Below are 22,313 nucleotides of genomic sequence, written 5' to 3'. Positions count from 1 at the left end.
ACGACGGCGAGCACGGCGCGCTGCGGAGAGAGCGGCGGTACTTTCGTTCGCTCGGCACGGCCGGTTTCGAGGCGAGAGCACTCTGGTGGGATCCCGCTCTCCCATCCCTTTCCTGCGGCCTCGGTTACATCTTCGACGGCGACGTTGCTCAACCCACGTATGATTAATTGCAGCGCTCGAACAGAAAACGAGGGCTCATAGGTGCTGATACCTGCACTTTAGTAATCGGGAGCATCCCACATCAGCCGCTTTTCTTTCTTAATCTTTCCTTCCCGAGCGAAAATGCGTTACGCATTAGATCTTTTTGCGCCTCTTTATGTTTGGCGACCCGCGTAACCAGAGCTGATTACTAGCCGTGCTGATGGATGGCGCCACGGGTAGTAGTGTCACCGGCTCGCTCATTACGTAATGACGGAGACTAGTGCTTCTCTCACGTCCGCTTGCCTCGCTCATCAAGTGCCTCCAGGACTGCGCGAGCGCTCCTCTCTGGCTGCAGGACAGAACTTCCTTCGCGTCGCGTGCTTGCTTTAATCACCAAGGGACAATTACCACGCTGTTGTTGACACATGCGCTCCTCCTGTGGCAGCGCAGCGCGTAGGCGCCCGGGGGGGGGGGGGGGGGGGGGTGAATTGAAAGTTTCACCAGTTTTCCTTTGGGTTGGGCTCTGTTTTCACCTCCATTCTGGCGCCAAGGTCAGACACGGCGCCGACAATGGGAGCTAACAGCATTTCGCGCTTAAAAGTGCGGTTAAGAAAGACGCTCACACATTCGCAGCGTACGTCTTCGTGCACGAGTGGGCCCACTTCCGGTACGGCGTCTTTGACGAGTACGGCAGGCGAAACGACAGCAGGTACCCCATCACCTTCTGCCACAAGGGAACGGTGAGCCACACCGGAAATATTGTGCATGGGGCAAACAGAGATGGGAGGGGTTCACGGTTACCGGCACAGAGTGAAAAAAAAATTGATTATAAGCAGATATTCAGCTAGAAAAAGAACTATACATATAGGAGGAGGTTGTGTCGTCAACCAAGGGTGAAGTTTAAATCCCAGAGTTCTGTGACCAGCTCGGTCATTTAATTCTTGAAAGTGAGCTAATAATGTGAGCACGTAGCGGGCAGCGGATCTCCATTTTTTTTTCTAGCAGAAGGCAGAGATCCTGAGCATATTTCATGTTCTCTTTTGTGGAGGACCGAGCAAATCCCTAAAGGTTGTATCTTGTTTTCGGTGCTTGATTAGCGCAAGAGACTCCTTCAGTGTTACAAATTCAGTTAGAAATAAATGCTTTAAAGATGTTCGCGCTCAAAAGAAATGTAGAGAAATCGAGATTTTAGAACCTAAATTTTTGTGGGAAATTCTTAGACCTTGCTAACAGCAGCTGCATGTAACAGGTCATAATTTGGGTTGAGGTTGCTCACTTTAAGCGGTAGTTGATGTAAGCATATCGCTCTCTTAGGCAGTCACAACCGTCGCTACATGTTTTGGACCGCGAACCTTCGAGGGATAAATTTAAACGCCCTCAATAAAACCCAAAGACTGCAAACGTACCTTATAAAAACGGCTTGAGAGCTCCGTGGTGTGTTCAAAGCATATGCAGGAACACTAGACCTCCGCTTGAAGCACCGCAATCTGTATTAGCGGATGAAGAGAAATGACGAGAGCTCCAAGAGCTTCGGTCCGTCAACGCTCAAGGCCGCCACCTCAGTAGCGAGAATTTGCGCGTCGGTAGTTTCCCAGAATGACTCAGTTTGAATGCTTCTTGTACCTTTTAGCAGCAACGGTGAAAAAATGGTGGAATTAGCTAGTTTCCTGCTACTTTTGAAGATATGGGCCCTGGAAAAAAACAAAAAACCTTACGACTTGAAGCAGAGCATAGTCCCCTATGAAAGGGTGTTCGAATCTACTCTCTGGAACACAGCTACAGTTTCTCTCTGTCTGTAAACGCATTCATTTCTAATCCCACCTAGCTTTAACACCAGTACTAGCAGTGGGCGTATTCTGGTTGCTGCTGCTGATAATGATGACGGTAGTGCAGCTGGAAACAGCACAGTGTTGTTGTTGAGAAGCGTCAGAAAAAGAGTTCACGGATGTTTTGTTTCTGGAAGTTAGCCCCAGTAAAAGTCACATAGCTTAGCCAGTAAACACAACATACCGGATATAATGTTTGAATAGAAGCGAAATAAAGGCATCCAACAATGAAATTAGTTTAGTTACTTCTTTAGCCAGGGTTCCCTTCGAGCAAAGTCACTAACCGCTTAGTTTACATTACTAAGACGGCTAACAAGGACAGAAAAAAAGCCTGTTACCATTTTATTTTTCGCATTGCATTGCTGGCGTATCAGATGATCTCATCACTTAGTAACTGTGCTTGCGAATTCTTTTCTCAGTTACGGCCGAATGCGTGCTCGGATAGAATCCAGTTCACCATGACAAATGCCGAAGGACACCAGTGCTCGAGGGATATTAACTGCCGCGTTGAGGGCTACTGCGTCTTCAGCTTCGAGCAGCCCAAGCATCCCATCGTCCGGTCTTCCATCATGTTCATGCCCCCCGTCACCAATGTAAGAAGTTTTCAGTTACTCCGGTGGTGAGGTGCGGCTTCACCCGCTCTGTCTGAAGGGGCTTAGATTATACAAAAGCTCGTTTAGTGTCATAAGCAGGGCAACGAATGGGCGCCGATTAAGGGTGATCATGATGGCAACATATACGAATAGTACCAGGCAATAGGTCTGCCCTCTTTCTTGCATTTTGTTTCAATGCAACAGCCCTTTGGATAGTGTATTTTGGATAATCCACAGAAATCTCGCCTGAATTCTTGTACTAGCGACAAAGCCATGAGACAAAATGCGTCATGGGTCATAAAAATTGCCTATTGCCTGGAGGGAGGTAACGTCAGCGGACGGAAGAATTGCTTTTGGCTGCAAGTAAGGGCACTCATCATAAACGAAAAGTGCTACAGATATGACAACTAACAAAAGAATGTCACCAGACGGGAATTCAGGTGACCAGAACGAAAATTACGGCAGTTCAGCGAAATGCACTAACAATTGTTAATGGTACCGGATTTCCCACAATGTAAGGGGATTAGGTGTCCCTATGAATTATTGTATTCTCGCTCTTCCTCATCGCGAAATAGCCAACCGCGGAGATAGTTATGCTTCGCTACCGCTGCCCGAGACCACGGGATCATAAAGTTTTTACTTCCTCCTCTTCATGTTTGAAACATCGCAACACAAGCTGCCATGCATCAACGCACTCTCTCCCGTTGCAGATTGACCAGTTCTGCAACACCACGGCTGGACCTCGCCCCCACAACCCGTACGCCCCGAACCAGCAGAACTACCTCTGCCGTCGACGGTCCACATGGGAGGTAATCATCGAACACGAGGACTTCAAGAAGTGAGTGGGGTAGCCCTAGAATCTGTCGGTCAGAAGAAGTATCACTGGAGCTTGTCGAAGTGGTTAACTGTCAGAATTGTAAAAATAACTCTCACACGTTGGAAGCGGCTTCGCTCTGTTCCAACGAGGCGACTGCGTGGCGCGTGTCAATTTCTTCGGTGGCAGACGTAGCTCGCCCTCATGCCAGTCAGGATGTCCGATGAAGACAGCGCTTCAGACGAGCAACATAGGCTACTCGGGTCTTGCCGTAGCGGCGATCGTTTCCGGTAATTTTGGCAGCTGCGTAGTTTACATCGCTCAAGCTACTGACAATGACGACAGGGCCAGAGTACCTAAACAAAAACTTATGGCACAGTCCAAGCTTTCACTATGGCGTTCAAAGCCAAACTAAATACCCTGGGGCTATGTTGCCGCAAGGTGACACCCGTCGTATCGGTCTTTCGCTCTCAGGGCAGAAGAACACATGTGCAAGCGGGCTATTCGCCGACCTTCTTTGGCGCGACATTATAGCTGGTAGATTGAAATCTCCGCGTGAAATGAGAATATAAACATGTTGTCCGTAAGAGCGCGCGGCATCTTGACGTGGAGCAGGTAGACAGGAGAATATGCGGTGACCTCATGCTTCGCGTTGTTGGATGCATAGGTCACGAAAGTTAGCACTGCGTCCCAGTTTCTCTGCCGCCTTTCTTTAATAGACGAGGAATCCAAGAACGAGATTTTGCCGCTCTCCGAACTAGCTATTCGTGGAATTAAGGATGAGTGTATATATATATATATATGTGTATATATATATATATATATATATATGCGATGTCAGTGCACGTTACAGAACCCCAGGTGGTCGAAATTTCCGGAGCCCTCCACTACGGCGTCTCTCATAACCTTAGTCGCTTTGGGACGTTAAACCCCATAAACCAAACCAAAGCAAACCATATATATATATATATATATATATATATATATATATATATATATATGTGTGTGTGTGTGTGGGGGGGGGTACAGTATTACGACAAACACGACTGTTCTTTTAACGTTTATTTTGCCAACAGTTTCAGGAACGGTATTCCCTTCGTCAGGGCAGGCTTACAATGAATCCGTTTCGTCAATATAAGGACACAGAACAAGCGAGGAGGTATAATCTCCGCCCTCCAAACAAACTTGAGAATGAGGGCAGGGGACCCTATAATAGACAGCACGACAAGCCTCACACGGGCCGCGACTGAACAACAACAAACAGAAAAACAAACGGGGAGGTGGAAATTATAAAGTAGTTGCAAAGAACGAGTTTGAACAGCACAGCGATAGAAGGGGCAAAAGAGCGTTAAACCCAGCTCTCGGCGCACACTAAGGCCGCTACCCCCCCCCCCCCCCCCCCCCCCTCAACACGCGCACCCACACAAGACGCCGCCGGGTCCGAGCGTGCGGCCCGTATCAGGTATCCTGAGACGCTTGCAGGGGAGGCGTTCGAGAGACGGCCAACACTCACTTGTTAACCGCTGCAACGGCAACCTGAAACTGTGCCCTCTGCGTATTTTTCCTTCATTTCGTCGCTTTGCTCTCCTGTTGGGCTTTTCTACCAGACAATCTGGCGCCCTTTTTCCCATAAATATACTAGGCTGTCCCAGCCCGCCGTGTACCGCAGTGCGCTTCCCGTGAAAAAGCAGCGTCCGTCGGGTAAAATACTGAGCTAGCCCGAGCGCGTAAAGGGAAGGCAAAGATGAATTTGGGGGAACAAAACAAAGCGGGGGAAGAGCAGAAAAAAAATTAACTCTAAAAATGTTTAAAGAAAATGTAACACAAAAAATGTTAACACACCCACAGAAATAGAAAAGAAAAAAAAACTGTTGATGAAATGTGGCGCCAAACAAATATAACATGGTGAGAGTACTCTGATAAAGTTTGGCGCAGAGCATATGGTTTTGAGACTTGCATGCACCCACAGGTTAAATCATTCTGAGATTATCGAGTTCAGTTTATGTTGGTGTAAGTAAATAACAAATGACAAGGAATATGTAGAAAAATAAAATGATAATGGCATGGAAAAAATAAAATGGAGCGCAAGAAATTATACAAAAGTTAACAAATTAACAATAATAATAATACATGTGTGCGGAAAACGCGAGAGGTCTGCGGCCCGCAGAGCTGCCGCGTGTCCCAATGGTATAGGTGATAGATCAAAGGTGCCTATTTGGGATGGAACCTGGATGCTGGCAGGAGGTTCGACAAAAAAGTACTCAGGAAAGAAACTGCCAGATTCCCTGCCATTTCAGAGTGTGTCTGCAGTTGTCAAGAACAAGTTCTGTCGTAGTCCGATAACAAGGCTGTCCAAGGCCTATGACCGGCGAAATTTCCTACGTTGGCTCCTTTAAGCAGGAAAGTCTCCCGGGAGTAGCGTTAATGTCATGGGAGAACTTGCCGAATTTATGAAGGAAGCATGATTCCCTTTGTTCCCTGTAATAGGTGTTAGGAAACTCGGACTGGAGCAGGATTACACGGATATTTTCAAAACTGTGGAGTGGCAGACGCAGGTGCCTGGAAAGGGACAAGTTGGGTAAAGATGACACATGCGCTTTGTGGTTGTTAAAGCGGAAACGACATGTTGTCTTGGTCTGACCAATGTACTCCTCCCCACACACCTCGCATTGAAGTTTGTAAATAGCATTGCTCGAATCGCAGTCGAGGTCTTCATTTAGGTGAAACTTAAAGCCATCGGACTTGTATTTTGCCAGTTTGGTGTCGGAAACGTGTGCACATACTTTGCAACGGGGTTTTCCGCATGGGTGGCGTCCACCTCTGGTAGCGTTCTTTGTTTTCGCATTGGCAAGCAAGCCTCTCAAGTTCTTGTCCCGGCGGTACACCACTCAGGGTGGTTCCTTGAATATTAGTGACAACCTATTGCTCTGTCTGATTATATTAAAATGGCGGCTTAGTATGTTGTTTACCCTGGGAACCGTTGCGGAGTAAGTAAGGATTACGTTTGTTTTGCTCTCTTTTTTCACCTTGTTCTCGGCCAAGATGGAAGAACGGTCTAGGCTGCGAGCGCGTTGAATCGCTTTTTCCACTATTTCCCCCGGGTGTTTTTGTCGTGACAAAGCGTCCTTGAGAGTCTCCGTATGCTGGTAAAATTTCTCTATTGTCGAACATATTCTTCGGTATCTGTGCGCCTGAGAATATGGAATACTTGTTTTGCAGTGCTTCGGGTGGCTACTGTGAAAATAGAGATACTGGTGTCTATCCATGGCTTTTCTGTTATGGGGGTTATTCTTGTAGTAATGCTCAAAGCGCTAGAAGCAGTTGTCGCTCTCTAGCACCAGCGTGCCAGCCCTAGCAGTCAGAGCTGTGACCCCCAACCCGCGGTGCGGTGAGTCGCAACCACGGCGGGTTCGGGCCAGAGGGGACAAACACGAGTATGCTACTCGGATGAGCGTTTATTGCTCCCGAGCAATACAATGCAGCAGCAACAATACAACCGCCGTAACGAGGGCGAGTGTTCCGCTCGCGTACGGGGGTGAAAAAGACATAGGAAAGAACGCACGCAAAAATGTGGGGGAAGAAGGTTCCGCTCACCTCGCGAGGTTCCTCGCTCACGGCCCGCGGCGGTCAAGTCACACACGGTGGCCGGGCGATAAGGGCAGCGGTCTCCGTGGCAGATCTCTGATCCGTGCGTGTGCACGGCTCCCGCCAGAAGACGAGCGAGCCTCGGGAGAAACGCGCCTTCTTCCCGGGCTGTGGAGAGGAGGTCTCTCCGTTGTAAGAGAGGAAAGAGGGAAAGTCGCCGCCGCGGCGTCGCGGCGGGGAGCGAAAGGAAGCGGAGGTGGCGAGAGTGCCCTCCCTCGCAAAACCTTCCGAACGGCGCGCGCATAGCATCGCGTGATAATTACGCGCGGCCGTTACAATGGGGCAGGGGATTTATGTGTATCCCCACATCCCCCCCTCCTTAAAACTGCCCTACGGCCGAGAAGTGACCGCGTTCACACAAAAGGGGTATACCGAGTGGGGCCGGCGAAACGCCGTTTAACTTTAACAAAAAACCAATTAACAAAAGTCGGCTTACAGCCACTGGCGCCGTCGTCGAAGGCCATGGTCACTGACGCCGAGAGGGGCTCCCTAGTCCGCCATCAAATCTCCGAAATCCATTAAAGGGTCCGCCGACGACGCCGTCGATGCCGAAGAAGGTGTCCAGGCCGGCGCAGTCGGGGACAGCTGGGACGGGCTTGGCCCCAAAGACGAGGGCTGAATGGGAACGCCGCAGCCGGTAGCCTCCTCCGTAACCCCGCCGCCGTCCAAATTAACGAGCAGCGACGCCGACGGCTCCGGACCGGCGCGCGCCACGGTCAGCAGCCACTGTGCATAGGCCGGGTCCTGGCCGACTCGCCGGATTACTTCCTTCACGGCCGCAGTCAATTGCGGTGCCGGTGCTGTTACCTGGTGCCGGTCGATCCGACCTCTGTGCAGCTTGGACTTGGAATGGGAGTCTGCCAGCAGCAGACCACCGCATACGCAAAACACGGAGCCGGGCGCCGGAGGCAGTGAGGCACCGTTGGCGCGAAGGTCCTCGTCATCCACGGTCCGTCCCTGAAAACGGGCCAGCAGACGATCAGTTTTCTTTCTCCTGTGGGTCCGCTCCTGCCGCTTCCATGGTGCCGCAGAAAAGTATGAAACCGGCGCCTCAGTGCCGCTGTGGTACGTCCAGGTCGCCACCGAACGCCTCTCCGGAGACTTCACCACCTCCGCCGTACCCGGTTGTGCGGTAAGCCCCGAACCCGTAGATGTAGTGGCCCCAGGGCGTGCGGGTTGGTGCTTGAAATAATTGCCGTGCTGCTTCTTGCCTGCTGGTCCACAGGTATTAGGGCTCGGATGCTCTGGGTGCGGCCGCCTCTTCTGGCCGCCGGAAAAGGTTCTCTGAGTCTCCATGACCGTTTTCCTTTCGACGATGCGGAACCACGGAAATTGACAGCGAATAGTTCGGTGTTCCGATGACGAGTGCAGATCCCCCAGGCTTGCAGGCCGCGCCCTTTCCCCTTGTCGGACCCGTACTCTCTTTCTTCTGACACTTGATTTACTAGGGCAGTCCGCCGCGATGGCCCACTAGACCCTCTCACTTGGTCGAACCGCTTGCGGTAAGCTCACCTCCTTTCCATCCCTGCGACCTTCGGCCCAGAACTCCGGCGCAACAGAGGCCATGTTCCGCTGCCGCCTCCTCCTGTCTCCAGGACCCGCGATGGCCCGCGCAGCGGGGTGTCGGAGCGCTCTTGCGGGTGAAGCCGTAGCCGGGGAGTCCGGGGCTCTCAGGCGGCCTCTCCGCCGCCGTTTTCGCTGTGTTAGACAAAGGCGCCGGTTTCCCCGAATTCCCGCTCGCTCGTCCCGCGGCCGACCGGAAGCTGTTCTTCTTCTGCGCAACTTGGTGGCGACAGCGGGCTCTTAACTCCGGAATGCGGCCGCCTTCCAAACGGCCTGGCTCTCGGTGTTCGAAGCAGCAACGGTCGTTGCGGCGTCCGCTGGCTCTCCTCCGGGCACGCTGTGAAGGCTGGCCTGCGGCTGCAAAGCTGTCTTTTCTTTTTAGTTACTTTTAACGATCTACACACATTTTTGTTTTCTTTCAGTTAGTCTAACCCCGCTCGGTCTTTTCCGAAGAGAAAGCGTGTGCTTGCTCCGGAAGCCGTGGTGCGAAATATGGAAGGGGTGTTCCGTCCATATTAAGCAGGAGAAATTACTCCCTGCGCGTTGGTCAGAGTTGTTTCTGCCGTGGGCGCAAGTTGTAACGAGGCGCTGGGCTCTGTTGTCGAGCCTTGCGTCTCGGTGCGGCTGCCTGCTGGCGGGGGAGGGTGTTCTCCACAGGCCACTCGTTCCCTCTGTCAAAGTAGGGTTTGAGATCACAGACATGCACTGGCCCGCCGGTCGGTCTTAGCGTCAAGTCCGCCAGCCTGTAGACGAGAGAGGAAAGTTTCTCCCGAACTACAGATGGTCCCGTCCATTTCGGCGCCAGAGAAGCAGAAAACCGCTTACTGGCATCGCTCAGAACGTGACTGCGCCTCAACACCAGGTCACCCGGTTTGTAGTGAACTTCCCGGTGAGAGCGGTCATACTGCGCTTTCTGCTGGGCCCGAGCAGTGCTCAGATTCCGGCGTGCTTTGTCCAAAGCCTCCGTCATCCTCGCGCGCAGCCCGGTCGCATAGTCAGCGCGTGCCGACCAAGCAATCGGGGTGTTGCTGCGAACCTGTAGAGTAAGTTCTAACGGGTTCGGCAGCTCCCTGCCAAGGTTGAGAGCGGCAGGTGTGTACCCAGTCGAGCGGTTCACGGTCGACCTGAGAGCAAACCCAATCTCGGGGAGACAGGTGTCCCAGTCGATGTGCGTCTCCGCAAATGCAACGAGCATGTGCTTGATGTTGCGGTTCACGCGTTCCGTGGGATTCGCCTGGGCGTGGTACGTGGTTGTTCTCCTGTGCTTAATGCCAAGGGCCGCACAGGAGTCCACGAAAAGTTTGGCAGTGAAGTACGATGCATTGTCAGTTATCAACTGCCCACCCGGGGTAGCCGAATCGCGTGAACACCTCGATCAGCTTCCCCATGATTACGCGTGCCGTCAGCTTTCGAAGTGGGAAAAGTTCCACCCATTTGCTGAAATGGTCTGTGACAACGAGCAGATATTGGTTTCCACTCGGAGTCCTGGGGTAAGGTCCCATGACGTCACAAGCCGCAATTTGCCAAGGACCCTGGCTATTGATCGGCTGCATGAGCCCAGGTGGGCGTCCACCACGTGGCTTGACCCTTTGGCACACGTCGCACGAGCGGGCGTAGCGTATCGCATCCCGCTTCATGCCAGGCCAGATAGCGAGGCGGCACAACTTGAGGTAAGTCTTAGGGCCACTCGCATGCCCAGCGATGCACGTGTCATGAAAGTAGCGTAAAAGTGCTCCTCTCAGCGTGCGTGGAATCACCACCTTGAAGGACTCGTGTGTATCCTTCTCGGAGGGGATATATCTCAGCAGGATGCCATCGGAGTCGAGCAGATAGGAATCCATCGCGCTCACAGCATTACCAGCTGTGTTCTAGCGCCCCGCACGGACAACAATACCAGTTGCCTCCATGTGCGCCGCGGCCGCGCCGCCCGGCTCCCTGAGCCCGTCGAACACTTTTCGACAAAATGGATCCTCCCGCTGTGCCTCCAATAGCTCCCTTCTGCTGAAAACGCTCACCACTGAACTGATGCCTTCAAAGTCGTTTACGCTTTCGCCCTGGGAAGGCGGGGTCCCTTCCCTCGGGGCGTTGTGTGAGCTGCGCGGCAGTCGCGCTGCTCTGGCTGTCGGGCGCGGCGGAGTGGGCAGTGTTGTTACTTCCCAAGCCGTCAACGGGCGCGCGCGAAAGAGCGTCCGCCACCACGTTGTTCTTGCCCCTCCTGTAGCGCACGGTAAAGTCGTAACGCTGGAGGAGTAGCGCCCATCGCGCTAGGCGTCCGGACGGCTCGCCTAGGCGTCTCAGCCAAGTGAGTGCCATGTGATCAGTCTCAATCACGAAAGCGACTCCATCGACATAGTAGTCGAACTTCCGCAGAGCGAAGATAATCGCGAGACATTCTTTTTCTGTCACGGAATAGTTTCTCTCTGCGGGAGTTAATGAGCGGCTGGCGAACGCCACCGGTCTCAGGCTACCTCCGTGCTCTTGAAGCAGGACTGCTCCTAAGCCCAGGTCACAAGCGTCCGTGTGGATCACAAATTCCCTGTTCAGGTCAGGCAGCCTTAGCTTTGTGGTTTCCGCGAGCGCGCAGGTGAGATGGCGTAGTGCCGCCTCTTGCTCGGGTCCCCAATGCCACTTCACACCTTTCCTTAACAGCGCTGTTAAGGAGGCTTGCAGAGCTGCGCAATCTGGGATAAACTGTTGATAAAAGTTCGCCAGCCCCAGAAAGCGTCTCAGTCCGCCTATATCTGCCGGCGACGGGAACTGCAAAATAGCCCGCAGCTTGTCTTCGCACGGCAGAAGGCGTCCTTTGTCTAGCGTAAACCCCAACAGTGTTATTCGGGTCGCCGCTATCTGGGTCTTGTTCGGGTTCAGAGTGATTCCCGCAGACCTCAGCCTTTCCAGTACATCCCTGAGATGGCGTAAGTGCTCATCAAAGGTTTCCGAATACACGACAATGTCATCCAGGTAAGCAAGAGCGTGGTGCCACCTTGCATCGCCTAGGACACGGTCCATCAGACGCTGGTACGTCGCGGGCGCGCCGACCAGGCCGAACGGCATTCGGGTAAACTGGAAAAGTCCCCTGTGACAAGTGAAGGCAGTTTTCTCTCGGTCACTGGGGGTCATCTCCACCTGAAAGTATCCTCTGCTAGCATCGAGCGTAGTGAAGTACTTCGCTCCACCAACATTGGACACTATCGAGGGAATGCTCGGAAGTGGGTATGCGTCCTTCCGTGTCACCTCGTTCAGGCGTCGATAGTCCACACAAAGGCGGGTTGTTCCATCCTTTTTGGGCACCAGCACCACTGGAAACCCCCAGGGGCTGTTTGATCGTTCCACAACGCCTGTATCGAGAAGCTCGTCCAGTGCGTTATCGAGCGCTTTCCTCTTAACCAAGCTGACTGGCCGAGGATTGCACTTCCATGGAACAGCGTCGCCTGTCTCAATTTTGTGCCTAACCAGCGTAGTGCAGCCAGGCCGCTCCGTGAATACGGCGTCGTACTCGTTTAGGAGCAGAGACAAACGCGCTTTTTCCTCCCCCGACAAGCTGTCTGAGTTGTCCAGCAGCGGGTGGGGAGGCCTGCATGCCGCCGCGGCACAGAGTGCAACCGCAGGGGGGACAGGGGGTCGCGCTGGAGGGGAGAGGTTCCCTTCCGCGCTTTTCCTCTCGACGCGGTCGACAGGCTGGTTGTTCAGCCGGGCCGAAGGCGTTTCGAGGCTTTTTTTCGGGCGATCGTTGCGTACGTCTGCGCGCGAAGCATCGGAAAGCGAATGTGCTTTCGACGCTTTTTGGGGTTGAACGAAAGGTTTCAGGGTGCCACATGCTCGCTCCCTATATCCTCCGTTGCAGACGTCAATAACAATGCCCGTCTTGGCGAGGAAGTCTCTACCAAGAATAATTGGAACCGACTGGCCGGGGAGGTGAGCGAAGCGTTGGCGCCTCTCTCTCCCACCGCACCACCAGCCGCGCGGCACCGCTCGCGTGCGCAGTGCCGCTGGCTAATCGGAACGTGAGGTTGCTCGCTCGCAGTCGGAGTCCGTTCCGACGGAGATGCTCACATACCTCGTCGCCAAACAGGGATGCGCTCGCTCCTGTGTCTAGCAATGCCATGAACTTACGTTGTGCCACTGTAAGCTCAATAAGCGGTACTGGCGTGTCGCTGGGTGGTTCCAAACGACAAGCCAGCGGGGCTAGGAGTTCGTGTGACTCACTGAGCACCGCTGTTGACGCCGCCGGCTGCGAAGGGTTGCTCACCGGCGGCTGCGTTCGTTTCCCGAAAGCGCGTGCTCTCGGTTCACGGAGCGTCTGCACTCCCGGGCGTAGTGCCCTCGTTGGTTGCACCGGTAGCAGAGGGTATTCGGCCATTGCCGGGCGGGGCAGTTGTCGCCTCCCGCCGGCTGACCGTTCCTCCCTGCCGGGCCTACCGTCGCAGTTGCCCTTTGGTCTAGCGTCCTCGGGTCGGTATGCCGGTCCCGATTCTGCATACCTTGGCCACGCGCAGCGTGTGCTGACCGCATAGCATACGTGTACGGGTCGAGAGCTCGGTCTGACAGTTCCCAACCGTTTCTCAGTTGCCCGTCACTGAATGCAACCATTTCGGCTCCCCGGGAACGGTTTCGAAAAGTGTCTCCGTTCCAGGCGCATCGCGGCTCAAGTGCCTGCGACGCTGGCGGGGGTGGCCGATACGCGCGGGAGGCGAGTATGTCCGCCTGTATGCGCTTGGCTGCCGAGGCGAGTTCGTCCAAGTCCCTGAACGGTACGCCTCGTAGGTAGGCTGCGAAGGTAGGGTGCGCTTGTCGCGTAACACGCTCTACCTTCTCGCCGTTCGAAGCTGAGGGGTCTGCAAAACGATAGAGTTCGTCCATCGCCCTCACGTACTCAAGCAACGATTCGTCCGGATGCTGAGTACGCAGCTCCAACTCGCGCCGCAGACGACGCTCGTAATCTGCGGGCAAGAACTCCTCGCGAAACCTCGCTCTGAACTCCTCCATCGTGCGAGACCGATGGCCAGTAAGGCGGAACCAGCGGGCAGCCTGATCAGTCAGTGAGATTGGCACGACACGCGCCAGAATCTCGCCATCGGAAAGCCCTGTCGCCTGCTGGTAGGTCAGCATGCGCTCAAGGTACTCGTTGGCACTGACAAAATCATGGTAGCCACCGTAGCTGGGAAGGTCCACCCTTAGCCTCGGACTCGCCGCTGGAGCGGGTGTTTGCAGGTTGTTCTGCACGATACCCGTGAGGCTCTCTATGAGGCGCAAGGCGTTGCGCAACACAGCCTCTTGGGCCTGGCCAGGTAGTTCTGGCTGAGGGCCCAGGTGGGATGAGCAAGATTGCACGTGTCGCGCCATGCTCTCCCTACCTGGCGGCATAGCGCTTGGCGAGAAGTGCCTAGCGTCGCCGCTCGTCTGAGCCAGTGTGTCGTGTGAAGCACCGCTCGGCTCAAACGATATAAGATCACAGGGGCTAGCGTCAGCCTCTGGGAACACACCTGCAGTAGTTGTTACTGCCATGCCAGGATGTTGCTGCTGAGAAACCGTATTGGACAACCACAGCAGGGACTGGATGTCAATCCCGCTCGCCGCCATGGCTAGTCTGTGTGTCGGCAGTCGCTCACACAGACACTCGGTTTGTCACACCTCTGGCCCCACGTTGGGCGCCAAGAATATGGGGGTTATTCTTGTAGTAACGCTCAAAGGGCTAGAAGCAGTTGTCGCTCTCTAGCACCAGCGTGCCAGCCCTAGCAGTCAGAGCTGTGACCCCCAACCCGCGGTGCGGTGAGTCGCAACCACGGCGGGTTCGGGCCAGAGGGGACAAACACGAGTATGCTACTCGGATGAGCGTTTATTGCTCCCGAGCAATACAATGCAGCAGCAACAATACAACCGCCGTAACGAGGGCGAGTGTTCCGCTCGCGTACGGGGGTGAAAAAGACAGAGGAAAGAACGCACGCAAAAATGTGGGGGAAGAAGGTTCCGCTCACCTCGCGAGGTTCCTCGCTCACGGCCCGCGGCGGTCAAGTCACACATGGGTGCCCGGGCGATAAGGGCAGCGGTCTCCGTGGCAGATCTCTGATCCGTGCGTGTGCACGGCTCCCGCCAGAAGACGAGCGAGCCTCGGGAGAAACGCGCCTTCTTCCCGGGCTGTGGAGAGGAGGTCTCTCCGTTGTAAGAGAGGAAAGAGGGAAAGTCGCCGCCGCGGCGTCGCGGCGGGGAGCGAAAGGAAGCGGAGGTGGCGAGAGTGCCCTCCCTCGCAAAACCTTCCGAACGGCGCGCGCATAGCATCGCGTGATAATTACGCGCGGCCGTTACAATGGGGCAGGGGATTCATGTGTATCCCCGCACTGTATAGGGTAGTCGAAAGGCAGTTACCATCTACCGATATTTCTACGTCGAGAAAATTAATCTTTGTGTTGGAGATACATTGGGTATACCTAATGGAGGGATGCAGGGTATTACAGTGCGCATTGAAGTCCAGCAGGCTCACTTCATCATGTTCCCATACAAGAAAGATGTCTTACAGGAAACGGTTGTAGAAAAGTGTTTTTTTCTTTTGGCTGTTCCTCAAGGAAGGGAATTTCTAGTGGCGCCATAAAGATGCTGGCATAGCTAGGTGCCATTTTGTGCCCATCGCAGTACCGCTTATTTGGAGGTAGTGCTCGCCATCAAATTCGAAATTGTTGGAATTTAGGACCAGTTCAAGAAGGACGGAAAGGGTTCCACCATCCTAATTAACCTAAGAGTTTGAGCTTTCGAATGCTGCCAGCGTTGCTGCTATGCCTTCTGCGTGCGGAATATTTGTATACAGGCAGCAAACATCCATGGTCGCTAGAAGGCCTCCTGTGGGGATGGTCAAGTTTGAAATCTCCCGAAGGAAATGGCTTGTGTCTTTGATGTACGAAGGAAAACGAGGAGGGATGTCCTTGATGAGAAAATTAATAAAATTAGACATGTTCTCCGTCACTGCCCCGTTCCTGGACACAATTGAATGACCAGGATGTTTAACTATGTATTTTAGGGGGGGGGGGGATATTAATCTAGCCTTCAGCTGGATTGCTTGACGACATTGATTTTAACATTACCTCAGTTATTCTACCGTCCTTAGCGAGTCCAGCAAGAGTCCCCTCTTTCTGTCACTAGTTGACGTGTGGGTCTTTCGGAAGCTTTCTCTAAAACTGAGGATCATTGAGCTGGCAGTGGCCTTGTTTTAAATATTCTGATTTGGCCAGGATTACTATAGCTCCATCCTTGTCAGCCGTATTTATTACGATGTTTTTCGTCTTTACGCAACGTTTCCAAAGCCTGTCGTTGTTCGTTCAAGAGATTGTTGTGAACAGGACGTTGTTTTCCATACGCCCTTATTATGTCCTTCTGCACCGCAGATATATACACATCAAGGTGCCTATCACATTGTTCGCTCGGTGTCCACAACTTCTCTGACACGGTGGGTATCGCTTTTTGTCTGTCGCGGGTGTTTTCGTAGAAATACTCCCTAAGGCGGGGGTGTCGCGCGAAATATTCCAGATGCTGAAAGAGTTGAAACTCACTCAACCTACCAGATGCTGGACAAAAAGTTAAACCTTTGGAGAGGAGGCTGAGCTCGGCAGGTGTGAGAATCTTTTGTGAAAAATTAACCACAATTGTGTTTCCACCAGCGGTTTCATAGTTCTCAGCTGCGGACCTCATATCGACAACAGCCCGAGAAAAAATTCAGGGGGCACTTTGGCTTTCTGAAGTGCTGCAAGGCGAAAGGGTTTACTGGCCATTGTTTGTTTTTATTTACTTTATTTATTTTTAATATTTCATTTTTTTATTTTTTGCACCTTTTATTAATTTTGTATTTTGTATTTTTATTATCACATCTTATTTTTCTTTCATTTTTATTTTTGTTTGCTTTCTTATTTTTATTTTTGATTTTCCTTTTCTTGATTTTACTCCTTTTATTATATTTATGAAGCCCATGCATTCACTAGATGCGCTTTTATTCATGCTGGAACCTTGAGCCTTTTAAGCAGTGACGCCGAAAGGCGGACGAATCTGCCGACGCGTCTGTCGACACGGCGGCCGACGCGTCTGTGGACACTCCTGCCGATGCGTCTGTCGACACGGCTGCCGACGCGTCTGTCGACACTTCTGCCGACGCGGCTGTCGACACTCCTGCCGACGCGTCTGTCGACATTCCTGCCGACGCGTCTGCTAACGACAGTATGAGGCATTAAAGGATTTCGCCTTAATATGAGCAGTTGTGTCATTCCATGGACCTCGGACAGCGGTCTCACGGCCGACAGTTTCCAACCTACCATTAGCGCTTAGCTCGGACGGTTTGGTTTCCGTATATCTGTTTAATGCCAGCAGAACTCCGTCACGTTCTAGCTTTTTGGCCTCATCCCTGGTTACTTGCTCTCTTCTTTTTGCCCCGTAGTTTTTTAGTTCGCTCAGTTCGGCAGTAGAGAGAGCACGCTGGCGTCTCTGCTCTTCCTCGACATCTCTAAGTTCGGCAACTTTCCGTTTGATATGATTGATGACCATTTCTATGAGCTTTAGCGATACTTCTAAAAGTATATTATCCCATTCCTCTATTTCTCTTTCACTGAATGTGGACATGGAAAGTGTACAGCCCAGACGAAGACCTTTTGGAACAGTACCCTGCGACAGGTAGGACGTTAGGTGAGACGCATGAGCTCAAATCTCACACGCTTATCAATAATCTTCCTCACTGAGAGGAACGCCTGGGAACACGTCTGCTATCCGCGGGCCCTACCTTTTGCAACAGGCAGTCACTTGCTCTGTCCAGAAGCCGCCTACTGGGCAGCCATGGCGTACGTCAGGCGGGTGTTGTAGCGTCGCTCCGGCACTGGGGGTGACGGTGGGGGGATACTGGGGGGTGGTGTTGACGGGGCCGCGTCTCCCAAGCGGCGCCCAGGGATTCTGCTGCGTGGCACGAACGGCGTCGGCTGGCAATGGGGAAGCGGGTAGTTGAGCTCCGCTTTGAAGTGTTGGCTTCGAACAGATATACGCTGGCTTCAAACAGATATACAGAAACCAAACCGTCCGATCTAAGCGCTAATGGTGGGTTGGAAACTGTCGGCCGTGAGACCGCTGTCCCAGCTCCAGGGAATGACACAACTGTTCATTCTTCTCGGGGTGTCGTCGATATGAGGTCCGCAGCTGAGAACTATGAAACAGCTGGTGGAAACACAAACGCCGTTAATTTTTCACAAAAGATTCTCACACCTGCCGAGCTCAGCCTCCTTTCCAAAGGTTTAACTTTTTGTCCAGCATCTGGTAGGTTCTTCAACTCTTTTGAGGATCTGGACAGTTTCGTGCGAAACCTCCGCCTTAGAGAGTATTTCCACGAAAACACCAGCAACAGACAACAAACGATACCCACCGTGTCATAGAAGTTGTGGACACCGAGCGGACTGTTGCGAAACGGAAACCGAAAGAAGACCGCCCCAAGTCGGAAGGTAAGACAAGCCATGCAAGCTGGGAAAGGGAAACAAAGGAGCGCCCCTTGGGGCGGCAGTCGTGTCATGTAACCTGGAATAAACGGATGTCGTTTGTACTCGCTAAACGAAGTTGTCTATTTTTAACGAACGCGACATAATATAAACTGGTGCCGAAACCCGGGACATACCCCGAGACCTAACGAAGACGACTACCTGGATCCGACGGCAACGAATAACGAAGAAAGAGCCCATTTCTACTCCAAAGCCGCCGCCCAGTGCTACCGAGTGCAGCGACATGGACAGACACAAAGCGAAGAGATCAGCTGTCCAATCACAGGTGACTCGACTCATTGCTGAAGTTGACTCCTGCATGAAAAGCCGCACGGGCAACGAAAATGAACTCAGTGTCTTTTTGGCAAGATTTAGCTCTCTGCAGACCCGTCTAAACGAAGCTAACGCCGCTGTCGAGACGCTATTGCCAGCGAAAGAAGCGGAGCAGGACTATATCGAAACCATCGAGTATGACGACAAGATCGTTACATACATTCCCAAGCTCCAAGCGGAGATTCAAGAAATTCAAGTAAATAGGTAGCCGAAAGAAGAGCCATCACCAAGCAACGACGTAGGCGCGGCAACCACGACCTGCCAGGTGAAGCTTCCAAAATTAGAGCTGGTAAAATTTGACGGCAAAGATGTGTCCTGGCAAGAGTTTTGGGAACAGTACGAGCAAATTATTCACAAGAACGATCGGCTGACGACCTTGGACAAGTTCGGGTACCTAAAATCGGTTGAGACTGGCGAAGCAGCAAGAACGATCAAGGGCCTTCCCCCCACATCGCAGTGCTATGACGACGCCATCTTGCTGCTGAAAAGACGCTTCGGCGGTGAGGACGTCATCGTGCAAGCGCACATGCGAAAGCTCTTGGACCTTGAGCCTGTGCGAAACGCCGAAGACATACGGTACCTCCGGCGGTTGTACGATGCCCTCGTCTCTCACCTCCGCGGGCTGGAGGCGCTCGGCCAGAAACAGGAGACCTACGGCACGCTCCTCTACCCCGTGGTACAGCGCGCTCTGCCGAAAGAAATATTGCTCGAGTTTCACCGAGCCGTGGCGAGGGAGGAACCCTCCGAAACGTCAACACAGAACACGGAACGAACTGGATCTGCGCTGCGGAGCGACGACGCACCGGGGCAGCCAACAGAAACAGCTACAAAAGGTACTCCGTCTTTATTCTCGAAGTTACTTGACTTTATGAGGATTGAAGTGCAAAGCCGCGAGAATCTGGTTGCTCAGCAAGATACTGGCAAGAAGCACCAGGTGTCAATGCTGAAGACGTCAAACTTAACTGGGAGTTACGAGAAGGCATCGGAACGAAATTTAAATCATCAGCTGCTGTACTGCAGCAGTCAGCAAGAGCAGATCATTGTTTCCTTTGCAAGGAGAATAACCACGAAACCGCTGCCTGCCATGCTGGCATTTCACTAGAAGAAAAGAAGAAAATCCTACGTTTGGGAAGACGCTGCTTCCGCTGCATGAAACCAAATCACCGTTCTATCGAGTGCAGAAGCAGCATTAAATGCGGTAACTGTGCAGGGCGGTATGCGACAAAAATGTGCGACCCAGAATTCACTCATCCCAAAGTCAAAGCAAATGCTACCGATGTGACAACAGTCCCAGTGAATTTGCAATCTACAGTGAAAGAAACTCGCAAACGAGAAGTACTGCTACAAACCGCAACGGCGTTGTGTGCCGATGAAACGAAAGCGGTATACTTACGTGCTCTCTTTGACGGCGGAAGCCAACGTTCATTCATTACGAAGCGAGCCTCAGAAAAACTCGGGTGTCGAGTTCTCGGAACAGAAACGTTGAAAGTTGACCTGTTCTGTGGACACCAGTCGGAACGAGACTTTAACAGAGTGCTGGTGTCTCTGCCCGCACAGAACAGGAAAATTCAACACATCGAAGTTCTTGAGACGGACATCATATGCGAACAAAGAATCCCGGTTCCTGAACACAAGATCAAGAAACTACGTGGACCTTTGGCTGTGGCCGACAGGACCTGCGATAACGAAAGAGGTGACATCGACCTCCTCATCGGACCAGAGCATTACTGGGAATTTGTAACTGGAAGAAGCAAGCTGCTAGACGGAAAACTCCGAGCAGTCGAGACTGCCTTTGGGTGGTGCATTCAAGGACCTGTGGGAATAAACATAGTTGACTCACAGCAAATGCAAACCATCGCCCTTCGCATATTATTGGCCGAGAGTGAGCCCATGAACTGCTTGGAACGTTTCTGGACCCTGGAATCTACCGGAGTCGTGGAGAACGACGACTGTGTTGGGCAACAGCTACTCGATTCTTTCGAAGACAATAATATCAGGCGTAGTGGATCTCGAAACGAGGTAGCCCTTCCCTGGAAGCAAAGCATAGATCTAAGTGACAACAGGGGGACTGCGTAAAAACGCCTGTCCCAACTGACAAACCGCCTTCGAAGAAATCCTGAATTCCTGGAAGCCTACGACGCAGTCATCACACAGTATTGCATGGAAGACATAGCTGAGCCAGTAGCAGAAAAAGAACAGGGAAAACTGATCTACTACATGCCTCATCAGCCGGTGTTCCGAGAAACGAGCAATACAACAAGACTGCGAGTGGTTTTCGATGCTTCTTCGCATGGACAGAAGTTAGTCATTGAATCAAAACCTAGAGAGTGGTCCGAATTTGACAGCCGACCTTGTCGCACTGCTACTGAATTTCAGGAGCAACAGAATAGCCTTGGTGGCAGATATTGAAAAGGCATTCTTACAAATAGAGATAAGAGAGAACGACAGAGATGCATTGCGCTTTTTGTGGTACCATACGAAGCCAGGTGCGAGTGGACCAACGGGCGAGGTGCGAATTTGCGAATGAAGTGAGTTCCTTTCGGAACCACAGCGAGTCTTTTCTTCTTGACAGCAACTCTTAAGCATCAATTGAAGAATATGGAAGAAGAGTATCCGGACACAGCATCACTGCTGGCGCATTCCTTATATGTGGATGACCTCTTAACGGGAGCAGAAAACGAAGAGGGAGCCCTGAAGATCTATGAAGAAGCTAGAACCATCTTCAGTGCGGCCTCTATGACACTCCACAAGTGGGCGTCCAACACCCAGGCATTCAACGACCGGTTTGCGACGGATGATTGTCAAGCAAGACACTTGGGATACCTCCCAGGGGTACTTAAGGTGTTAGGACTGACGTGGAATCCCAGCACAGATAATCTCACCTTCGCCCCACAGTCTATCGAGCTGCCTGAGCCAGGGACAAGTACTAAAAGGTCTGTTCTGAAGACTACAGCAAGACTGTATTACGCACTTGGATGCCTAGCTCCATTCACAGTCCGGGCAAAGGCTTTATTCCAAGAGCTGTGGCAAATAAGCGTGGAATGGGATGACATCCTACCAGAGGATCTGGACGCAAAATGGATGCGGTGGTGCGAGGAACTAACCGAACTGAAAAGAGTTCAAGTACAGCGCTGCTACAAAGCAGGCACAGTCGAACCTGCCATCAAAACAGTCCTGCACATATTTGCTGACGCCAGCCCAGTGGCATATGGGGCAGTGGCCTACATCTGCGTAACAGATGCGGATGGCATCGCAACTACGAGCATCCTCATTAGCAAGTCGAGGGTCGCCCCGATCAAGCAACTGACTCTTCCGTGACTCGAATTGATGGCGTGTCTCTTAGCGGCCAGGCTGAGTCGATACATCCAGAAAAGCCTGAAGGAACCACCACAAGTGACACATTTCTGGACCGACTCGGCAATCGCATTGTATTGGATCACGGGAGAGCCCTCGCAATGGAAAAAGTTCGTGAGGAATCGCGTAACTGAAATTCAGCGTCTTACCGACACCTCAGCATGGAGACATTGGCCCGGTTCCGAGAATCCGGCCGATCTCATGACCAGGGGACTTACAGCAGATCAGCTTGTTGAGAGTTCCACCTGGTGGGAAGGAACACCCTGGATGAAGGCGACTGAAAACAATTGGCCACACATCTCTCTACAAAGGAACATTCCGACAGTAGACGAAGAAAAGCGAATTGTGGAAGTCCTTCATATAACAAGCTCCACTGAAGTTCCGAAGCTGTTAGACCCAGATCGATGCAGCAATGCAACAAAACTCTTCCGAGTGACAGCTTGGATATTAAGATATGTCAAGAAGCTGCAACATCTGAGCACTAACAAAGGAACAAAGGAAGTTGAACTGAATGATGCGGAGAAATACTGGATACGAGAAGCTCAGCGAGAAG

The 22,313-nt window shown here is 52.4% G+C and overlaps 2 protein-coding genes across 2 annotated transcripts in view; one reads left to right on the top strand and one right to left on the bottom strand.

Moving 5' to 3' along the window:
* The window catches only part of LOC149346289 (calcium-activated chloride channel regulator 3A-1-like), a 297,787-nt gene that overhangs the window by 73,961 nt on the left and 201,513 nt on the right, over positions 1–22,313 (top strand). The window contains exons 3-5 of the mRNA XM_089541280.1: positions 775–881; positions 2,387–2,560; positions 3,271–3,398. Coding sequence (XP_089397406.1) covers positions 775–881; positions 2,387–2,560; positions 3,271–3,398 — 409 coding nt within the window. The remainder of the gene's footprint in view (positions 1–774; positions 882–2,386; positions 2,561–3,270; positions 3,399–22,313) is intronic.
* On the bottom strand, positions 7,509–13,975 carry LOC149346292 (uncharacterized). The gene is made up of 3 exons (XM_089586009.1): positions 13,002–13,975; positions 8,532–8,717; positions 7,509–7,976 (listed from the first exon to the last, which is right to left on the bottom strand). The coding sequence occupies exons 1-3, from the start codon at positions 13,944–13,946 to the stop codon at positions 7,509–7,511; spliced, it is 1,599 nt and encodes a 532-aa protein (XP_089442135.1). The 5' UTR covers positions 13,947–13,975.

Source organism: Amblyomma mixtum, chromosome 4 (assembly GCF_055824585.1).
Source record: "Amblyomma mixtum isolate Tamu chromosome 4, ASM5582458v1, whole genome shotgun sequence".
In the NCBI taxonomy this organism is placed as follows: domain Eukaryota; kingdom Metazoa; phylum Arthropoda; class Arachnida; order Ixodida; family Ixodidae; genus Amblyomma; species Amblyomma mixtum.
This window is presented reverse-complemented; position numbering and strand designations above follow the sequence as displayed.

What these genes read in the sequence shown, in the direction of transcription:
- LOC149346292 (XM_089586009.1), bottom strand. Translation starts at nt 13,946, where the DNA reads ATGCCGCCAGGTAGGGAGAGCATGGCGCGACACGTGCAATCTTGCTCA. An exon ending in ACCAAAGGGCAACTGCGACG is followed by an intron (nt 8,718 to 13,001) that starts GTAGGCCCGGCA and finishes TGTCTAACACAG; the next exon opens with CGAAAACGGCGGCGGAGAGG. An exon ending in GTCGCAGGGATGGAAAGGAG is followed by an intron (nt 7,977 to 8,531) that starts GTGAGCTTACCG and finishes GCCCGTTTTCAG; the next exon opens with GGACGGACCGTGGATGACGA.